General features: G+C 36.4%; 1 protein-coding gene across 1 annotated transcript in view; it reads right to left on the bottom strand.

The window, feature by feature from the left end:
- MLLT10 (MLLT10 histone lysine methyltransferase DOT1L cofactor) overlaps window positions 1–23,175 on the bottom strand; it is a 480,716-nt gene that overhangs the window by 189,281 nt on the left and 268,260 nt on the right. Inside the window, exons 5-7 of the mRNA XM_042780339.1 lie at window positions 17,611–17,714; window positions 16,033–16,126; window positions 13,916–14,011 (exon numbers count right to left, since the gene is read on the bottom strand). Coding sequence (XP_042636273.1) covers window positions 13,916–14,011; window positions 16,033–16,126; window positions 17,611–17,714 — 294 coding nt within the window. The remainder of the gene's footprint in view (window positions 1–13,915; window positions 14,012–16,032; window positions 16,127–17,610; window positions 17,715–23,175) is intronic.

Below are 23,175 nucleotides of genomic sequence, written 5' to 3'. Positions count from 1 at the left end.
ACACGGTATTCTAAAAAAGAAAGGATAAGAGTCTCACAGGCCAATTAATGTTATTTGTGAGTAGTGAATGGGTAGGAAACAGATAAAGCAAATTGTAATGATCAACCAGTCAGTAAATAATCCTCCACTTTATTGTTTGCTAATGATAAAAAATTTAAGGGTTGGTGTAGTCTGAGTACTGGGAAATGCATTCAAACAGGATAGACTGCAAAAGAACATCACCGAAACATATATATCAAACTCACCAAAACCAAAGAGAAAAAAGGAATCCAGAAAACAGCACAAGAAAAATGAAAAATTACCTACAAAGAGCAAACAATAAGACTAAGCTCTGATTTTCAGTAGAAACCATGCAGGTGAGAATGCAATGGGATAACGTGTATCAAATTCCGAAAGAAAAAAAAAAAGAAAACCAAGAATTATATACATTATAATAATTTTACTATCATATTTGATGGCGTAACTGTCCTCCTCAAATATGACAGTAAAATTAGGACATCTCCAGATAAGTAGAAATTAAGGAAATTTGCTAAAACCAGACCATTACAAGAAATGCTAAGGGAGTCCTTTGAATAGAGAACAAAAAACAGCAGACAACCAAAGATTACCACACATGACAACGTAACCCAGAAACCAATCCAGTTATAGAAGTATCCAAAGTAAAATAAACTTACAAGACTGTAAACAAGGAACCAGACATATCAACTGGTAAATGAGGACAATTACAGAACAAAAAGAGGGAATATGATTGTTCTAAACCTAGAAATAATAAACAAAAAGAGGGAATATGATTGTTCTAAACCTAGAAATAATAAATCACAGGGCCACTGCAAAGAAAATAAACTTTCTCATTAAAATAGAAACGTAGAAAAGCACAAATATTTAGCAGATACTAAAACAACAGCAATGAAGGAAATGATCAAAATCCATGAGAGTAACAACAACAAATTACGTAAAACAAAGAAATTAACACCACCACAAAAAAAAAAAAAATTAAAAAATGACAGCAATAAATTCCTACTTGTCAGTAATTATACTGAATATAAAGGTATTAAATGTACCACTCAAGAGATGGAGAGTTGCAGAATGGATAACAAAACATGAGCCATCAATATGCTGTCTGCAAGAGACTCACACTTAGATACAAAGACAAAAACAAACTAAAAATCAAATGCTGAGAAAAATATGGCAATCAAACAAGAGCAGGAGTGGCAATATTTATTTCTGATCAAATAGACTTTAAGGCAAAAACCACCACAAGAGACAAGGAAGGAATAAACATAAGGATTAAAGGATTAATTTAACAAGAGGACAAAACCATAATAAATATCCATGTACCCAACGAAAGAAGTCCAAAATACAAAATCAGACTTGAACAGAATTGAAAAGACAAAGAGATGACTCCACAGTAATAGTTCTTGTTAGGTGCTGTCAATTCAGTTTTGACTAATGCTAACCTCATATACAACAGAACGAAACAGTGCCCGGTCCTGTGCCATCCTCACAATCGCTGCTTTCCTTGAGCTAACCGCTGCAGCCACTGTGTCAGTCCATCTCAGTAAGTAGATTTCTCTTTTTCGCTGACCATCTTCTTTACATAGAATGACATGCTTCTCCAGGGACTAATCCCTTCTGACCACATGACTAACTATGAGAGACAAAATGTGGTCATTCTCACTTCTAAGGAGCACTTTGGCTATACGTCATCCAAGACAGATTTGTTTGTTGTTTTAGCAGTACACAGTCTTCAATATCCTTCACCAACAGCACAATTCAAATGCATCAATTCTTGTGCCATCTTCTTTATTCATCATCCAGCTGTCACATTCATAGGAAAGTATTGAAAATACTATGCCTTGGGTCAGGAACACCTTTGTCTTCAAAGAGGTTTTTTTTTTTTTTTCAGAAGTGGACCTGGCCATGTCTTTCTTCCTAGTCTGTCTCAGTCTGGATGCTCCACTGAAACCTGTCCACCACAAGTGAGTCACCAGGCGGCAGGGAGCAGCCACAGACCAGGCCATCGGCCAGAAGAGGTAAGGAGGGCAGGGGACAGCCCCAGGCAGCAAGGAACAGCGGCAGACAGGGCTGGCAGGAACAGGTAGGAGGAAGCCCAGGATGTGAGCTGAGTGGCTGCAACAGCTTAGGGAGATGAACTTTTCTGTTAGTTTCTCTATGGTGGTGGCTTACATGTTGCTGTGAAGCTAAAGGCTGTGCCAGCAGAGAAGCCCGTAGTGGACCAGATTTAGTGGAGCTTCCAGACTGAGGCACACTCAGAAGAAGGAAGAGGCCATCCACTTCTCAAAGAATTGGCCAGTGAAAACCTTATGAACAGTAGTGAAAGACTGTCTGATATATTACTGGAAAATTTTATGAATAGCCCTGAAACATTGTCCAATAGAGTGCTGGAAGATGAACTCCTTGGGTCAGAAGGCACTCAAAATATGACTGGGAAAGATCTGCCTCGTAAGAGTAGAGCCTACCTTAATGATATGGATAAAGTAGAGCTTTAGGGGCCTCCATGTGCTGAAGTGGCATGACTCAATATGAGAAGAAACAGCTGCAAACATCCATTGATAATCAGAACGTGGAATGTATGAAAAATGAATCCAGGAAAATTGGAAGTTGTCAAAAATTTAAAAAAATGCATAGAGATTGATATCGTAGACATCAGTGAGCCAAAATGGACCGGATTTCAACATTATGAATCAGATAACCATATAATATACTATGCTAGAAATGACAAATTGAAGAGAAATGGTGTGGTATTCATCATCACAAAGAATGATTCAAGATCTATCCTATAAGTACAATGGTGTCAGTGACAGAATAGTATCCATATGCCTACAAGGAATGCCAGTTAATACTACTATTATACAAATTTACACACCAGCCACCAAAGCCAAAAATGAAGAAATTGAAGATTTTTGCCAAATTCTGCAGTCTGAAATTGACCAAACATGCAATCAAAATGTGCTGATTATCACTGGTGACTGGAATACATAAGTTGGAAACAAAGAATATTCACCAGTGGTTGGAAAATTTGCCTTATAATAGAAATAATGCTGGAGACTGCATGACAGAATTTTGCAAGACCAATGACTTATTCATTGCAAGTATCTTTTTCAACACCACAGATGATGGCTGTACACATGGACTTCACCAGACAGAAGTACACAGGAATCAGACCGACTACATCTGTGGCAAGAGGCAATGGAGAAGCTCAGTATCTTAAGCCAAAACAAGGCCAGGAGCTGATTGTGGAACAGACCATCAACTGCTCATTTGCAAGCTGAAGTTGAAGTTGAAGACAATTATTAACAAGTCCATGAGAGCCAAAATATGACCTTGATTATATCCCTTCTGAATTTAGAGACCATTTAAAGAATAGATTGGATGCACTTAACACCAGTGACCAAAAACCAGAGAAACTGTGGGGTGACAGCAAGAATAACATCCATGAAGAAAGCAAAAGATTATTAAAAACACAGGAAAGGAAGAAAAGACCAAAATGGATGTCAGAAGAGACTGAAACTTGCCTTGAACAGAGAGTAGCTAAAGCAAATGGAAGAAATGACAAGATAAAAGAGCTAAACAGAAGATTTCAAAGAGTAGCTCAAGAAGACAAAGTCAATTATTATAATGAAATGTGCAAAGACATGGAGTTAGAAAGCCAAAAGGAAGGACACAGTCAGCATTTCTCAAGCTGAAAGAACTGAAGAGGAAATTTCAGCCTCCAGTTGCAATATTGAAAGATTCCATGGTCAGAATATTGAATGATGTGGGAAACATCAAAAGACGGAAGGCATACACACAGTCACTATACCAAAAAGAATTGGTTGATGTTCATCCATTTCAGGAGGTGGCATATGATCAAGAGCCAATGGTACTAAAGGAAGAAGTCAAAGCTGCACTGAGGGTAGTGGCAAAAAAACATGCTTCAGGAATTGATGGGATATCCAATGGGATGTTTCAACAAACGGATGCTGCACTAGAGGCACTCAGCTATGCCAGGAGATGTGGAAGATAACTACCTAGCCAAGTGACTGGGAAAGATCCATAGTCTACCCACTTCAAAGAAAGATGATCCTACAGAATGTAGAAATTATTGAACAATTATCATTGATATCATATGCAAGTAAAATCTTACTGAAGATAATTCAAAAATGATTATAGTAGTATATTGACAGAGAACTGCCAGAAATGCAAGCTGGATTCAGAAGAGGATGTGGAATGAGGGATATATCATGGCTGATGTCAGATGGATCATGGCTCAAAGCAAATAATACCAGAAAGATGTTTACTTATGTTTTATTGACGATGCAAAAGCATTCAACTGTGTGGATTATAACAAATTATGGATAACACTGAGAACAAGGGGAATTCCAGAACACTTAATTGTGCTCATGAGGAACTTGTACACAGAGTAGGAGGCTGTTGTTCAAACAAAACAAGGGGACACTGCATGATTTAAAATCAAGAAGGGAGTGCATCAAGGTTGTATCTTTTCCCCATACTTATTCAATCTGCATGCTGAACAAATAATCTGAGAAGCTAGACTACATGAAGAAGAGCATGGCATTGGATTGGAGGAAGACTAATTAACAACCTTCGTCATGCAAATGACACAACTTTGCTTAACGAAAGTGAGGATGACTTGAAACACTTACTGATGAAGATTAAAGACTACAGTATGCAGTACGGATTACACTTCAATATAAAGAAAACAAAAATTCTCACAATGGGACCAATAAGAACCATCATGATGAATGAAGATAAAAGTTATCAAAGACTTCATGTTACTTGATTCTACAATCAATACCAATGGTTAAGTACTGTGATGTCTAAATTTTTTAATTTAAAAATGGAATAAAAGTATAAATAACATTTTTTTAATACAACTATAAGGAGCTCTGTTGGCCTGGAAGTCAAGGTATCCAACGTTGTATCGCTTTGGCAAATCTGCTGTAAAGACTTTTTTCATGTGCTGAAGAGCAAAGATGTTTCCTTGAAGACTAAGGTGCACTTGACATAAGCCATGTGATTCTCAACTGCCTCATATACATGTGATAGCTGAAGAATGAAAAATAAGACCAGAGAAAAGTCGATGCTTTTCAGTTGTGGTGTTGGTGAAGAATGCTGAAAGTACCATGGACTGCTACAAGAACTAACAAATCCATCCTGAAAGAAGTACAGTCGGAATGCTCCTTTGAAGCAAGAATGGTCATACTCTGTGTCTCCTAAATGTGGTCATGTTGTAAGAAGGGACCATTCCATGGAGAAGGATGCCAGCTTAGCAAAGTTGAGGGACAATGAAAAAGGGGAAGACCCTCAAGAAGATGGATTGACACAGTGGCTACAATGATGGGTTCAAGTATAGCAAGGATTGTGGGGCTGGAACAGGAATGGGCAGTGTTTTGTTCTGCTGTACATGAGGTCGCTATGGGTCAGAGATGAGTCGATGGCACCTAACAACAAGAAGTGACCCTGCTGGTATTTGACACCCCAGTGACATAGTTTATTGTTGTTGTTATGTGCCGCCAAGTGGGACCCGACTCATAGCGACCCCTCCTTGGGTTACCGAGGCAATATCACTATGGAAGTAAATTGCCCCATCTTCCTTCCAAGGAGTGGCTGGTGGGTTTGAACTTCCAGCCTTCCGGTTAGCAGTCAAGTGCCTTAGCCACTATGCTACCAGTTTCTAGCATCACAGTAACATGCAAGCCACCACAGTATGACTAACTGACACACAAATGGTAGGCCTCCAATTTAGCCTTAGAAAAAGATTCTTTCTGAAGCTAGGAGCCTCCTAATATAACCACTTGTTGCTATATCTGATAAGTTTATTCATTTCCTAACCTTTCCTCACACCTCACTGTGTGGCAATGACTTTGGAAACATAAGAACCAAAAACCCAAACCAAATTCATTGCTGTCAAGTCAATTCCAACACATAGCAAACCCCTAGGATACAGCAGAACTGGTCTATAGGGTAAACAAGGGTGTAATCCTTCACAGAAGTAGAATGCCAAATATTTCTCCTGCAGAACTTCTTGTCACTTTCAACTGCAAATCTTTCAGTTACCAGCTAAGCGCTTCACCACTGCACCACCAAGGCTCCTTAAACTTAGTAACACTAGCCTTGAAAGTCAAAATAACTATTTCCATATAACCATGCCAGTTACTGCAAGCAACTGACCTTCCAAACCCACTGCAGTTGACTCAGATCCTACTCACAGTGACCCCTCCTCGGGTTTCTGAGGTGGTATCACTACAGAAGTAGATTGCCCAACCTTCCTTCTGAGAAGTGGCTGGTGGATTTGAACCTCCAGCCTTCTGGTTAGCAGTCAAATGCCTGAGGCACTATGCCACCAGAGTGCCTCTGACCTTAAGACAAGTCACTTAAACTTTCTGTGGAAAGCTTCATAATTTACTTAGATGGTTCTTTAAAGGCCTTCCAATTATGGTAGGGTAGAAAAGTTTGTGCTTTCAAATCTTACTAACAGGTATGAAAAAAATAGTAGTAACAAAAAAGAATAGACTCTTGAAAAGAGAGATGACAACCACAATAAATTAATCCCTAATTATTTTTACTACAATCAAAAAACATATAATTCTATATGACACTTTGTTAGTAAAGAAAATAAAACTCTTTTTAGAATGAGTATTAACATTAACAGACTGCTCTTAAACAAGAATTTACAAATACAAACAATTTAGTGATTGGATTAAACCCTCCTATATATCGGAATCAACTCAATGGCAGTGAGTTAATACGTAGCTTTGGGTTTGGTGTTTTTGTTTTATACATAGCTTTAATTTATTTCAATCATACCTTGTATATTTCCTCTTAAAATATGTCCCAAATTTTCACTTTTTGGGAAACTGTCCCAGTTAATATCTAACCAGTGTTCATATATTTTGGACAAACAGGAACTGTGTGAAAAGATAAGACTTTTTAATTTGTCATATACCAAACAAACAAAATCCAACCTACTGCCTTCAAGTTGATTTTGACTCACAGCAATCCCCACTGGATTTACAAGGCTGTAAATCCTTATGGAAGTAAACTGCCTCATTTTCTTCCCATGTAGCAGCTACTAGATTTGAACTGCTGACCTGGTTAGCAGTCAAATGTCTTACCCGCCAAGCCAACAGAGCTCCTTATAGTTTTATTTTAAAAATGTAATTTATTGTGAGTTAAACATTTACCCCAAGTAGACACACGCCCTGAAGAGAACAATCATGGGAGATGTAAGGGCTGCTTATGCACAGGGAGACAGCTCAGGTGGCAGGAGAGTATGGAGGGATGGACACTGGGAAGAGGTAACTATGGGGAGGAAGTGGGAGGGGAGCTGCTGCATTGTGGTAAACTGTGGTCAATGACATGCGACAATGTATATGTGAACTGCTGTATGGAAAGTGAATTTGCTCTGTAAATCTTCACCCAAATCAAAATTTTTTAAAAAAATGTAATTTATATATTTATTTCATTTTTAATTAAAAAATTTAGACATCACAGTACTTAGCATCAATATGCTTTATTTGTAATTTAATAAATGATGTTTTATATATATATATATATATAAAATATGTGCCAGGATGAAGGCAGATAAAAAAATTTGGAGAGTGGTTCAAACTCTCTCTTATGAACAGTATCACCAACATTTAGTTCAGAATATATGAAACCAAAAAGCCTACTGCTATCAAGTTGATTTTGACTCACAGTGGCCATACAGGGCAAAGCAAAACTGCCCCCATAGGGTTTCTAAGACTGTAAATCTTTACAGAATGCTGACTGGCTCATCCTTCTCTTGCGGAGCCATTAGTGGGTTTGAACTACTGACCTTTTCGTTAGGAACTAGATCCTTTAACCACTGTGACACCAAAGCTCCATTCATAATATATACTAATTCAAAATACTAAAGTCTGTATGAATTATCAGTGCTACTTTTGAATGCAACATTGTATAAACACGCTAAGTGTATTTTTCAAGATATTCCTTATGGATGTTAAAATCTTAAGAGAAGTAAGGTGGGACAGAAAAGAAAAATGCCTTATAATACCCATTCTTTTCAGCTATATTAACACTTAACATCATACTATAATAAAAAAACATTCTTCAAAGCAAGCAAATAAGTCTAACAAAATTATATATATATATATATATATATATATATATATATATATATATATATACACACACACACACACACATATACATATATATATAGCACCTAAGGCACTTGACTGCTAATAAGAAGGCTGGTAGTTCAAACCCACCAGCCACTCCTTGGAAGGAAGGTTGGGCAATATACTTCCATTGTGATACAGCCTGAGAGTCAGGTCTGCCTTGATGGCACATAACAACAGCAACATATATAGTATGTTTCCCTCATATTCTTTACAATCAGTAAATCTCAGATATTAGGAAATAAAAGGCACAATGGATTTTAAACTCAACAACAAGAAAAAATGCTACTAAACTTTTATATTAAATGTAATATTTAAATATATTAGTTAATACTAACAAAAATATTAAGTTCTAAAAGTTAAAGTTAAACAAGGATTCAACAATCAGATCAGAAAGAAAACTCTTAAAATGCAAATTCTAAATCATTCCTAAGGGAAAAAAAAAAAAAACCAAACCCAGGACTTCTAGTAAGATGGAGGAATACGCAGAGAAACAACACAGATACTCTTCAACAAAGAAAAGAAAATTGACAGAGATACAGAAGATAATCCTGGAGCCCTCAGCTTTGAAACGAACTATATAGAAGTAGATTAGGCATCAAAAGTAGTGGAAAAACCTGAACGAAAACAGTGAGTACAGAGAGCTGTTGACTTTCAGTTTCTCTGACAGGACCAACAGCCTGACTATTTCCAAGTTGTGTTGGGACCTGAGAATTCACCTAAAGATCAGCCCTGGTCACCAAGGGCTGCAGGGACAACTGCACTGGTGGCCTATGACTAGGAAGGGAAACAGCAAGGAGGAGGACAACCTGAGCTGTTGACTTTCTGCTGTCCAGAGGGCACAGCCATTTTGATTATTTATACATGGCAACCATTTTGGAATGTTTACAAGCAGTGGCCATTTTGGATATTAAAGTGATAGCATTCTCATTTGGATTCCAGGGACTTAAAAATAAGCTCTGTTTGCCAAGGTCACCATGGACATATAAGAGGCTGACAACAGGAAAGGAGAGAGGTGGTGAGTGTGTAAGTGCTGTCAGCTAGTAAATAGAGGAACACAGCACAATACCCTGCTTGTGTAGATAACATACAAAGAAAACAAAAATTGGGGGAAGTTACTCCAATAACATTGGGGGAAGTATACTGGAGTAACTTCCCCCAATTTTTGTTTTCTTTGTATGTTATCTACACAAGCAGGGTATTGTGCTGTGTTCCTCTATTTACTATACAGGAGCTCTGGTAGCATAGTGGCTAAAGCACTTGACTGCTAACCAGAAGGCTGGCAGTTCAAACCCACCAGCCACTCCTCGGAAGGAAGGTTGGGCAATCCTACTTCCGTAGTGATACTGCCTCGGAAACCCAAGGAGGGGTCGCTATGAGTCAGGGCCGACTCGACGGCACATAACAACAACAACAACAAACTCCAATATACAATCATCAATTAAATATAAACAAAAAACATCACAATGCCTCGGAGACAACAGAGCATCACAGTCCACACAAAGAAGTAAGATAAAGCAGGAGAAACAAGGGACCAGAATACAGACCTAAAACACATACCTGAGAAAGATGTAGCAGTGGAATTCCCTGATAAGGAATTCAAAAGAATTATATTTAGATATCTTCAACAAATTGAAAGACAGATCAAGGAAAACACAGACAAAACCCTAGGGGAATTTTGGAAGAAAATACAAGAAGAAAGTGACAAAATAAATGAAAAATGATCCAAAATCTACAGATAGAAATCCAGAAGATTAATACTAAATTGTCAGGAATAGATAACACATTGAAAGGGCAAAGGAGCAGAACTGATGCAATGGAAGACAGAATTAATGAGATTGAAAACAAATACATGAATACTTCTATGGAAAGGGATGAATCAGAGAAAAGATCAAAACAAAATGAAGAAAGCCTAAGGTTCATGTGGGATACCATCAAAAGGAATAATCTGTGTGTCACTGGAATTCCAGAACAGGAAGAGAAAAATAAAACCACTGAGAAAATCATCTAAGATTTGTTGAAAGAGAACTTCCCTGATGTGATGAAAGGTAAGAATATACCCATTCAGGAAGTCCAACAAACCCCAAACAGGACAGACCCCAAAAGATAATCACCAAAACAATATCATCATCCAACTCACCAAAACCAAAGACAAAGAATGAATCATGAGAGCAGCATGGGAAAAACGAAAAGTTACCTACAAGCAACCAATAAGACTAAGCTCGGATTTCTTGGCAGAAACCATGCAGGTAAGAAGACAATGGGACAGTGTATATAAAACCCTGAAAGAGAAAAATTTCCAACCAAGAATTATGTACCCAGCAAAACTGTCCCTCAAATATGATGGTGAAATTAGGACATTTACAGATAAGCAGAAATTGAGCGAATTGGTTAAAACCAGAACAACCTTACAAGAGATGCTAAAGGTAGTCCTATGGAAGAGAAGCAACAACAGCTAACCATTAACACACATGATGATATAACCCAGAACCTAGCTATGGAAGTATCCAAAGTAAATAAGCATATAACATTGTAAACAGGGAACCAAAGACATCAATTGACAAACTACAAACCAAAAGGCGGGGAAAAAACTTTGTCACTACAGAACTTCTAGATGGTAGGGATGTCAAGAAAACTACAAGACAGAATGGACTGTTCTAAACTGGGGAAGAAAACTATAAATCACAGGGTAAACTCAAAGAAAAATGATAAACCTTCTCATCAAAATAAAAAAAAGGACCAGCAAAAATATTTAGCAAATACAAAAACAACAGCAACCAAAGGAAGTGATAAAACGATTCAGAAAACAAGTTCAGCAGAGAAAATTATATGGAACAAAGAAATCGACACCATAAAAAAGCACGTAACAAAAATGACAGCAGCAGATTCTTATTTGCTGATAATTACATATCCGGCAAGGGACTTATCTCTAAGATTTACAGAAAACTCCAATGCCTCAACACCAAAAGAATTAACAATCCCATTGAAAAATGGGCAGAAGACATGAATAGACATGTCACCAAGGAGGATATTCAGGTGGCCAGCTAATACATGAAGAGATGCTCACAATCATTGGCCATCAGAGAGATGCAAATCTAACAACAATGAGATACCATCTCACCCCAGCACTGATGGCAAGGGACAGAAAATAACAAACGCTGGCAGGGATGTGGAGAGATTGGGACTCTCACACACTTCTGGTGGGACTGTGAAGTGATACAACCACTGTGGAAAGCAATATGGCAATTCCTTAGAAAGCTGGAACTGGAGATACCATTTGACCCAGCAATCCCGTTACTAAGTATATATCCTAGAGAGGTGAGAGCCAGGACAGGAACAGATATATGCACACTCATGTTCATCGTAGCACTGTTTACAATAGCAAAAAGATGGACAACCTATATGCCCATCAGCATAGGAGTGGATGACCAAACTATGGTATATACACATAATGGAATGCTGTGCAGTACTAAAGAATAATGTAGAATCTGCAAAACACTGCATAATATGGATGAACTTGGAGGACATTATGCTGTGTGAAATAAGTCAATCACAGAAGTACAATTATAATTTTAGTTCATTGTTGTGGAGGGTCAAGGAAAGGTTTATATATGGAGAAAAACTTTCTTTATTGGTTGCCAGGGGGAGAGGAAGGAAGGGAACACTGCCAAAGGAAAAAAAAAGAAAAAATCCATTGACCCGTATTACTTTAGTTTTGTGTATTTCACTGTACATAAATTATATTTCAATAAAATGCATTTAAAAAAATAAAATAAAAATTAACTTAAAAAAAAAAAAAAACATTTTTACTAATAAATAAATAGTCATCAGCACTATACTTATCCAATACTACATTCAATAATTTAATTGTTTCCCTTCAAATACATGACAGGGAAGAGATAAAAAAAATAAATATCATCATTCAGTGAACACTTGTTTGTAAAAGCTCAACACCTTGAAAAGCAGATCATCATGGTGAATTTTCCCTCTTCACAATTTATAATGAACTCTACTTAAAGCTTCATGGTTTAAAAAGGTTAAATAAAATTTCATAGTGCTTCCTGCTAAAAGTGCTAATTAAACTAATCATGTCTTTTTTTCTATCAATAATACAAACAGAATAGACAGAGACAGAGAACTCTACTACTGTTGCTTTATCACAAAACATCTTTGTTAAAGAAATCTAGATGAATATGTATATTTGCTGCCTAAGATCTATTAGAAAAATACGTATTAATGGAAGGAGTCCTAAAGCAGATTATATTATTATTTCATTCACAGTTGGAAATTTAATATCAAAACTAAGTGTTTAAGTTTTCAAAATGTTCACCTTAATAAAAAGGCACAAACCAAAAAAAAACAAATAAAACTTGACTCGGACTCGGACCCGACTCACAGCGACCCCTCCTTGGGTTTCCAAGGTGATATCACTAAGGAAATAAACTGCCCAACCTTCCTTCTGAGGAGTGGCTGGTGGGTTTGAACCACCAACCTTCTGGTTAGCAGTCAAATGCTTTAGGCACTACAAACTAGCAGAGCTCCCACTACGCCACCAGAGCTCCCTAAATGCTTTAGAATAACTACACTTAAAAAAAATATTGACCGCCAAGTCTGACTCATAAAAATCCCCCCCTGCGTTTCCAAGGCAGTAAATCTTTACAAAAGTAGATTGCCCCATCTTCCTTCCAAGGAGTGGTTGGGGGTTTGAACTGCTGGTTAGCAGCCAAATGCTTTACTCACTACGTCACCAGAGCTCCCTAGCTATACTTTAGTGCATTTCTATTACCTTTCCAAATCCTAAGTGTTTACAAAAATAAAAATGTTAGATGATTTTGTTTTTAAATTCAGTCTGTAAAAATATTTTCAAAAACTAGTTTATACCAAATGTTTAAGAATATTGTTCTTGTCTACTTGAAAATATTCCTTTTATCTTCACTTCTTCAAAAACACTTATCAGTGATATCCTTCTCCTATACTGGCAATATGTTGTTAAAGAATGATATAAAATATGAATGATTCTATAGTATTTATTTGTAGCTTACTGAAAATTAATGAGATTCCTTAATATAAATAAAAATGTAAGCAGAAAAAAGTTAAGTCAGAAAAAGTCAGATTAGTATTTAGGCAAGCTTTTAATGTTTTAATTAAAAGACAAAATATTCTCAACAGTGTGACATTTTCCAATTACAAGAAATAATAAACCATTAGCACCATTGACAAAAACCATGATGAATAAAGAGAATTTCAAAATGCTCTATTACAAAGAAAAAAGCTGATATTTACTTATATGTGAAATACTTGATTAACACTCTATCACAACATATTATTATTGCTATGTTGTTGTTGTTATTGTTATGTGCCGTTGAGTCAGACCCAACTCATAGCGACCACTCCTTGGGTTTCGAGACAGTATCACTATAGAAGTAGATTGCCCAACCTTCCTTCCGAGGAGTGGCTGGTGGGTTTGAACCAGTCAAGTACACCTTAGGCACTACGCTACCAGAGCTCCTATTATTGCTATAGTCACCTAAAATTTCACAAAATGACCATAGTGACAATTGCAAGAAATCCCTCTCACGCTTTCAATCAAGTTGTATTTCAAATTTTCAGTTGAAATCAGTAAAACCATAATCACATATATGGCATTTTTAAAACTTACTCTTTGACTTAATACTCTATGAAAAAAAGATGTGCACTACATATTTCCCAACAAAAAGTCCACTTACTTTTTTTTCTTTCTCATGATGTTTATCCTGAGAGTGAGAGGAAGAATCACTTAAACTTTGATCATATGACCTATTAGATCCCCGTTTGCTCTTTTTCTAAAAAGAAAAATATATATACATACATGTTATGTGCATAAAATTTTTTTAAAGAATCTTTTTCTTTGGCTTAAACAATTTAAGTGTGAAATATTTGAAAATGTTTACAAATGAAAAAAAAATCTCATTATTTCAATCTATATAATCTAGTTTACTTACATAACATTCAAATATTATCCAATGTACTCAATTTAAATGAAAACCTACATCTAAATTTAACATTAATGCCATATTTTTGTACATTTTATTAAAATGTACAAAACTAGATTTTCTATTTTCAAATAAGGTATTATATAGTTTCAATGTTTGCTTTAAATTAAAATAATAAAAAGTTTCATCTAAAAGAGAATGCAATCTTGAAGAAGGATGCCAAGATTAGAAGAATAGAAAAATATTTGAAGAGTTACTTAATATCATTAGGAAAAGTAAGAAGCCGTTTTTAATCTCTTACTTTAGTATTAAAGGCATACAGTTTTCTAAAACTGGCCTTTCTGCGGTTCATTAGGGAAAAATATTAAAGGTAGTCTCAGTAACAGACCCATGCATTTTACAAAGTATTACTAAAAACGTTATACGTTTGTACTTAAAATCCTTACACCACTGCATAATAAAAGTATACAGATAAAGAGTATTTAGAGTGCTTTAAAACTTGGGGGACTAGACAAAAATTACTATAAAAGATGTTCAAATTACAATGCAAATGTACAGCTGTACAATCTTATCAGATGTTTTTTCCCAAAGCAGCAAATGGGCTAAGAGTATGTCAATTACTAGCAATGAGAAAGTTCTGTTTGCACAAACTTGAAAATCTATTTCATTATTTCTCTATTTTATCTATATTACCTCTCATTTAGAAAATGAACATCCTGATGTGCTTTTTATATCCAAGCAGCAAAATGTTCAGTTTTAAAACCTCAAAACTTCTCTGAAAACATTTCAATATTTTCTGTAGGCCATTAAATTAAGTCAAAGCCTTTAGAAAATACACGTAACTCATAAGTATTTCATATGTATGAACCAGGATGTTAGAGGCATAAGCTGTTTATTTCATAGCTAATGAGATTATTTATTTTAAAAATAATGAAGGGAAGAAGAAAGGGAACTGAAGAGGGAGAGGGAGAGAAGGGAAGAGAAGTGAGGGACAGAGGGAAGGAGGACAAAGGCAGGAAGCCCCACTGATAAGAAAAAGGTAACAATTAAAAAAAAACAAGACTATCAAAAAAGAAGAAGCCTTAAATGTTCTGTATACAAATCCTTAGACTGAAGATTGAGAAACAGACACTTGGGACATTAAACTATTGAACCTTCAAAGGAACATGGACACAAATTCGTAATAAGTCAATCAAATGTTACTAACTCAATCATCCATGCTGCTGTGTGACAGCAAAGATTAATTTTAAAATATATTTTTCTCAATGTTTTTAACCAAGTAATAAAATAGCTCTATTTCAGTTTTACTACTTCATAGTAAATAATAATGAACATAAATAAATGAAAAATAAAATGGGTAATAATAATGAAGCAAAATATTAAGATAACCAACAAGTGACAATCACAATATACGTAATCAGATGTCAAAAATAAAATTTTTTTTCACTCATACACTATATATCATTTAGTATGAACCCAAACAAAGGAACATCTTTTTAAGTTACTTACTAACCTTTAGGAGCTCTGGTAGCATAGTGGCTAAAGCACTTGACTGTTAACCAGAATGCTGGCGGTTCAAACTGACCAGCCGCTCCTCGGAAGGAAGGTTGGGCAATCCTACTTCCGTAGTGATACTGCCTCGGAAACCCAAGGAGGGGTTGCTATGAGTCGGGGCCGACTCGACGGCACATAACAACAACAACAACAACTAACCTTTAATTTCTAATAAAGAGCATGCTTAAAAAACTTAAATCTCAAGCAAAAGTTAAGGGAAAAATAACTGCTATTTTGCCTTTTTTATAAAACAAGGTCACTGTGCTGTCATAACTAATTATTTTCATTTTCATAATACATTCAAGAAAAATTCTTACCAGTTTACTGAAATGGTATTTACAGTAGCCACAATACTGGACATTATCTGCACCATTACCTTCTTCTTCACAAAGCAGTCCAGCAAATTGAGCACTAAAAATAATAAAAGCAAAGTATATCAATAAAAATTCAAACCACAGTTTATATAAACAAATAAAATTTACTTCCAAGCATGTCAGATATGCAGTAAGATCTATCCCCTAACAGAAAAGAATTATAAAAAGTTGTAATCAACTACATTCTACCTCAATCTGTCCTTAGTAATTTTTTAATGGTATCTTAGATTTATGGTTTAAAGTGAACTCTTCAACCACCTATATTAAAGATGAATAAATATGTATGTATTTGTGTCACCAAATAGACTAAGTTTAAGATGAGGAACCTGACTGGTGACACAGTGGTCAAGCATAAAAGCTGCTAACTGAAAGGCTGACAATTTGAACTTACCAGCCCTTCTGTGCAGAAAAATGCAACAGTCTGCTTCCCTGGATCTTAGCCTTGGAAACCTGACCATTTAGTTTTAGGCAGATCTGTCCTATAGGATCGCTATGAGTTTGAATCGACTTGCGGGGGGAGGGTGTTAAAATAAATTCTTCCCACCCCACACCCAATAATTTAACATTTGGCTTTACTCTTTTTTAAAAAAAACCTTTTTACTGTAGTTTGGGTTAAATTTTACAAAGCACATTGGTTTTACATTCAATAGTTGGGTACATTTTATTTAAGGACACTGATCACAATCCTCACAATGTAACAGGCTCTCCTCCCGTCTCCTCCCTGTGGTTATGCCTTGCCTGTGTCCTTCTTACCTATGTTTCCTGGCTGCCTAGCTTTACTCCCTATGCAAATACTGCCCTTCTGATCTCCCATGGTTGACTATACCATTGGTTTAGTTTTGCAATCTATGTGACAGGAGAAAGGCCATGTCTCTAAAGGGATAAAATGGCATGATGATATTTATATTTAGCACATGAATGCACATTACACATGGTGAAAGGAAAATTTCATTCACCCAGGACTAATTTTGCAATTCTAAATGCTTCAAGTCAGAATACAGGAAGCAAGATAAGCTTAAATTGTGCTTTTCAGTGAAAAACAATGAAATAAATGTAACTGAAATCTAATAATAAGATATTTATATTAAAACACACACATACACAAAGCATTGAAGTTTAAAATCATCATCTTATGAACTTAATTACTTACTTTTAGCATTCCAAAAATACAGAATTAGTATATATGTCATACCCAAAAAAGGACTTGCACTGCACTGAGTTACCTATACCAACTCATTTAATTCTAATAACAAATTAAAGAGCAGGTAATCAATATCTGTATTTTACACAAAATGAAACAAAAAATTAGAACCAGGGTACACAGACTACAAATTCACTCTGATAAATATACTCAATTGTTAGAAGTATTTTCATTACAAACAAATAAATATGAACCTAAAAATTATTCCAACAAATTTACTATAAATACTGAGTAATCCAAATAAATCTTTAACTTATGATTTCACGTAAGGTTATTTGTCAATTTCAGTTCTGTACAACTGAATGTTGGAATGTACTTACCAAGTTACATGGAAAGCCTGTCGACATCCGTGTTTATTACATGTCATGCAAGCACCAGTGGCTGCTTTGCTTTCTCTTCCTTGTTCATCACAAATGTAGCAAGTCTTATGATACAGAAACAAAATAAATAAATAAAAATTATATACGTGCTTAATATCAATCTGTAATTGTACAATTATCTTCAGAACTTTACTATCTGATCTACTTTTCAGAAGCTTTATTATCTGATCTACTTTGCTTCAATGAATTCCCATTTTCTGACAGTAATCTAATTTTTACAAACATGAAAACATAAATAACAAAAATACAGGTCAGGGTATGGATAGCAAATCATGATGGCATTGTCTTGTTTTGACTCAAAAGATCTGTATGTTAAGGAGAATCTTCATGGGTACTGAAGCCAAGGCCAAGATATATCCACCACATCTTTTTCTGTAGAGGTTATTATCTTCCCTCCCTGCTGAAACAAGTGTATCTAAGGGCATTTGATATAGGAAGTTGGCCTCTAAGAGACAAAGGACACCTCTTTATGAGTTAGGAAGATTTCAAGCCACTCCAACTATCCACATAAAATTCCCCAAAATTCCAGAAAGGCTGTCATTCAGTTTTGCCAACATGACATGCTGGGGCAGGAAGGATGACATTTTAGCTAATAAATAGTCACAAATGCCCCAAGAGGTATAGGTCAATGAACACCCTTGGCAGCTTTGATTGTGATCTGGGACATTTCCCAGATGAAAATAGCTGTTAAAGACAGTACCTACCATCTTTTAAAAACTCAAAACCATGTCTGTTCATATGATAAAAGACTGAATTATATAAATAGCAATCTATGAGTATCAGTGTATAATGAATAAAATTATCAGTTGACAATGGTTATATAACATGAAGAATTCAATGTTCACTGAATTACACATGTAAAAACAATTTATATTAGCAAATGTTTTGCTGTGCATATTTTCACAATAAAAAAAAAAATTATCAGTTGACTGGAAGCTGAATGTACAACAATGAATGTTAGACTGCAATGCACATCCTAAACAGAAACCAATTTTAAAACAGTATAAACCAAGCCAACTTTAATAGGACTACATGCGGGTTTTTTGTTTTGTTTTTATAATTTTATTGTGATTTGGGTGCAAGTTTACAAAGCAGATTCATTTTACTCATAACAATTCATGCACATTTCGTTTCCTGGCCCAGATTACAATCTCCAACCATAAAAAGCTCTCCTCCCATTTCCTCCCTTCCCTGTACCCTTCTTATCTATGCCTTCCTTTCTGTCCAGCTTTCCCTCTACACAAATGCTGCCCTTCTTATGTCTCATGGGTGATTAATCTAGGAGGCCCTTCTCCCTTGGGTAGAGGAGTGCATATCCCTGGGGTAGGCGGTCTGCTTTTAAGTTTTTATATTATTTGGCTGAGAGCTAAACCACAGAATGAGTCCAAAGGTTAACCTGGGACCATCATCTTGGAGGTTCCACCAGTCTCTATCCAACTAGTAATTCTGGTCATTTTTGTGCTATTGAGCTTTTTTCCATACTTTTCCTTCCACTCTATCCAGGATCTCCAATTGTGATCCCTTGCCAAGTGGTTGGCACTGGTAGCCAGGCCCCATCTAGTTCTTCTGGTCCTGGGGTCTTAAAGGCTGCGGTCCCCATGGTCCATCACATCCTTGGACTTATTGTTTCCAAATGACTTTGATTTCCTTCACTCTTCTTTGGTCCAGATGAGGGGAGACCAATAGTTCTACCTTAGATGGTCGCTCAATAGCTTTTAAGACTCAAGTTACTCCTCACCAAAGCAGGATGGAGAACAAGACTTTTATGTACTATTTTTATGTACTAATTAATCATGACATCCCTCTACTATGGTCCCAAGCCTGCAAGTGTTTGGTTGTCTCTAAGAAGCTGCCCCAACCTTGTCTCTTGTTATTTCTGTACTATATATGGAGATTTTTGTAGCACAAGTACATAGGGACTACATGCATTCTTAGACAGGGTTCATGTACTCTTCACTGTGGTACCAAATAACACCATTTCACAATATTTCACAAGGACAAGTTGTGTCCAAACCAGCCAAATACCAAGTTAAATAAAAGATTTCAACTACCCTGTTGCAAAACAAGGAATTCCAGACTGCATTAAATTACATAAATCATTTTATACCTCTAAATAAGTAAAATTCCAAGTTATAATAATAACAAACTGGACACAATGGATAAGAATATCACTTTTCAAATTAAAGAATAAAGGACTGAACAATTGCAATGAAGAATTTAACATACCTCTTTTTCACCTACAAATGATCATATATATTAATGAAAAACACAAAATAAAATGACAAAGCAGAACGAAACAAGATTTCATCCAGCAAAATTCAGGAAAATATTCTAAATTAACCTGAAAGGAGAGACCATCACTCAATGTTCAGACCATCTATCTACCAAATGACAGAGTATGAGAGGAAGTTAGAAATAAGAAGATAAGAAGAAATCAGTTAAAATTTTAACACATTGCTAAAATTTGACTGTGGTTTACTGTGGTAGTATAGAACCACTGGGAACCACAAAAAGAATTTCAAATTTACTCCTGGGTTCTTTTCCATGGATTTTCACAAGGAGTTCATGGGGAAAATTGAGGCATGGAGACAAATCAGAAAGACTCTCCCTTGGTAGTACAGGCATGAAGGAGGGGATTGTGCACCACTGAGGAAAACGCATGAAATCCTCTTACCAAAATCTTTCTCTAAAAAGCATTAAGATTCGGAGGGTGCCAGAAAACCCTGTCACCTCCAAGTATAACTAAAAACCCAATGTAGTTTGGGGAAAGACAAAGGAAAAAATCTTTCAGCCTTGGGAACGTGCAAGAAAAATTCCTGGGCCCACAGTTTGTAACAATACTGTATAAAGAGGTACTCCAGCACTAGGGAAGAGGCACTAAGCTCTCTGTTTCATAAGCCCTTCCACAGATACAACACCAAAAACCATAACCCAATACGATGGAGTCCACTCTGACTTATAGCAACCCTGTAAGACAGAGTAGAAATGCTCCCAGGGGGTTTCCAAGGCTGTGCAAATCTTTACAAAGTACATCATTTCATCTTTCTCCTACCAAGCGGTTGGTGGGCTTCAATGACCAACCTTCTGGTTAGTAGCCAAATGTCTTAACCACTGTGGCACCAGAGCTCCTTAAATATAACAAGGGGCCTACAAAATGCTGGACCAAAACAACAGAAAAATACCCAGATGACAAATAACAAAAACCTAACACTAGAGGAGGGAGTTCTGGTGTAGGGGACAAAGATAAACAAGTGTGTTTCTGAAAAGATTTACAGACTTGGAAACCCTACAAGGCAGTTCTATTCTGTCCTATAAGGTCACTATGAGTTGGAATCGACTTGATGGTAGTGGGCTTTTGGTTTGGGGTTTAACACTAGAGGAAGAGCAAATGTGTAGTATAAGAAAGAACACAGTTCAGTTAAACAGGTATAGCTGAAAGGTGAGGGTTGAACACAAACACTATGAAAGACCCTTAAATACTCCAGCCTTAAACTAAGCACAAGACATGCTGCTGTTAGTTGCCGTTGAGTTGATTTCAACTCATGGAAAACTCATGTGTGCAGAGTAGAACTACTCCATAGGGTTTTAAAGTTTGTGACTTTTTGGAAGTAGATTACCAAGCCTCTCTTCTGAGGTGCCCATTATGCTAATTCACAACAACAACAAAACCCAAACCCAGCTTAACTCCTGTGTAGAATGACTCAATCCACCACACTTAACTGCCTAAAAAAGGCATGGCCATTTCCAGGAATAAATAATCTGTGCCTCAGTCTACAGTGAGCAACCATCCCAATTATTCTGGACTTGTCCTGATTTTAAAACTAAAAGTCCATGCTCCAGGAAATCTCTCAGTCCCAGGCAAACTGGGACAGGTGGTCACCCTATCTGTCTTGTTTGTTCTATATAAAATGTCTGACAGTCCATCAAAAATTATGATGCACACCCTGACAACAATGCATTGTCAGGAGACAAAGCAATTAATAGAATTTGACTCAGAAATGACTCACATTTTGGAAATGTCAAACAATTACTTAAGAATAATGTGATTGCTCCGTGGAAAAAACAAGCAAGAGAGAAAGACGGGCTGCTCAGGAACAGGGAGACAGCTCAGGGGGTAGGAGTGCATGGAGGGATGGACACAGGGAAGAGATAACTATCAGGAGGAAGTGGGAGGGAAGATATTGCATTGTGCTAAATTATGGTCAATGTCATGAGACAAAGTGTATGTGATCTGCTGTATAGAAAGTGTGTATTTACTCTGTAAATTTTCACCCAAATCACAATTAAAAAAAAAAAAGAATAATGTGATTAATATTTTAAAGGGTCTAATATAAAAGGTAGACATCATATGTGAGCAGATGGGAAATATCAGCAAAAAAGTTAGAAACAATTAGAAAAAGAGTTGAATAGAAATGCTAGAAATATATTAATAATAAACATATTATCATAGCCAAGGAATTTCTTTGATGATTCATTACCAGATTTTGACATAGCAGGGTAGAGAATAAGTGAACTTGAAGATAGGTCAATAGACAATGGATAAATGGATTTTAAAAATGTGGTACATACAATGGAAAGCAGCTCTGGTGGCACAGTGCCTAAGGCATTTGACTGCTAATGAGAAGGATGCTGGTTCAAACCAACTAGCTGCTCCATGGACAGAAGACGGGGCATTCTACTTCCATAAAGATTTACCAGCTTGGACATCCAATGGGAGTCACTATGAATCAGAATCGACTAGATGGTGGTAGGTATATACAATGGAATATTACTTAACCAGTAAGAAATAAATAGTCTTGATAGATGCTACAACATGGATGGAGCTTGAAGGCATAATGTTGAGTGAAATAAGTCAATCACAAAAGGACAAGTATTTCAAGATCTCATTTATGTAAAAAGAATAGGCAAATGTATAGAGACCAAAATTTGTGGTTTTCAAGGGTGGGGAGAAAGGGAGGGAGGATATTGCTTATGTAGTACTGAGTTTTGATTTACAGTAGTAGAAAAATAGGACTGATTAAGGATAGGGTCACATCCTCAAATGATGGAATTGCTGTTGATAAATGTTGGAGCTGAAAAAGTTGAAATGGCAAATGTTGTGTATTAAATGTATTTACAAAAACGACCAAAATAAAGAAGGAAAAAAAAAAAAAAAAGGAAGTAGTTGCTGAGGCTGCTTGTTGTTGTTGTTGTTAGGTACTGTTGAGTCATTTCCAACTCATAGCGACCCCATGCACAGCAGAACGAAACACTGCCCGATTCCGCGCCAGCTCCATGATCCCTGCTATACGTGAGCCCATCATCACTGACACGGTGTCAATCCATCTCGTTGAAGGCCTCCCCATCTTTCGTCGATCCTCCACCCTACCAAGCATGACATCCTTCTCCAGGGAATGGTCCCTTCTGACAACATAACCAAAATAAGTGAGACGAAGTCTGGCCATTCTTGCTTCCAAGGAGCATTTCAGGAGCACTTCCTCCAGGACAGATATGTTAGTTCCTTTA

Source organism: Orycteropus afer, unplaced genomic scaffold, assembly GCF_000298275.1.
Source record: "Orycteropus afer afer isolate SDZICR_OR568_19922 unplaced genomic scaffold, OryAfe1.0 scaffold00035, whole genome shotgun sequence".
Taxonomy (NCBI): domain Eukaryota; kingdom Metazoa; phylum Chordata; class Mammalia; order Tubulidentata; family Orycteropodidae; genus Orycteropus; species Orycteropus afer.
The sequence above is the reverse complement of the archived record's forward strand: the minus strand, read 5'-3'. Positions and strand labels throughout refer to the sequence as shown.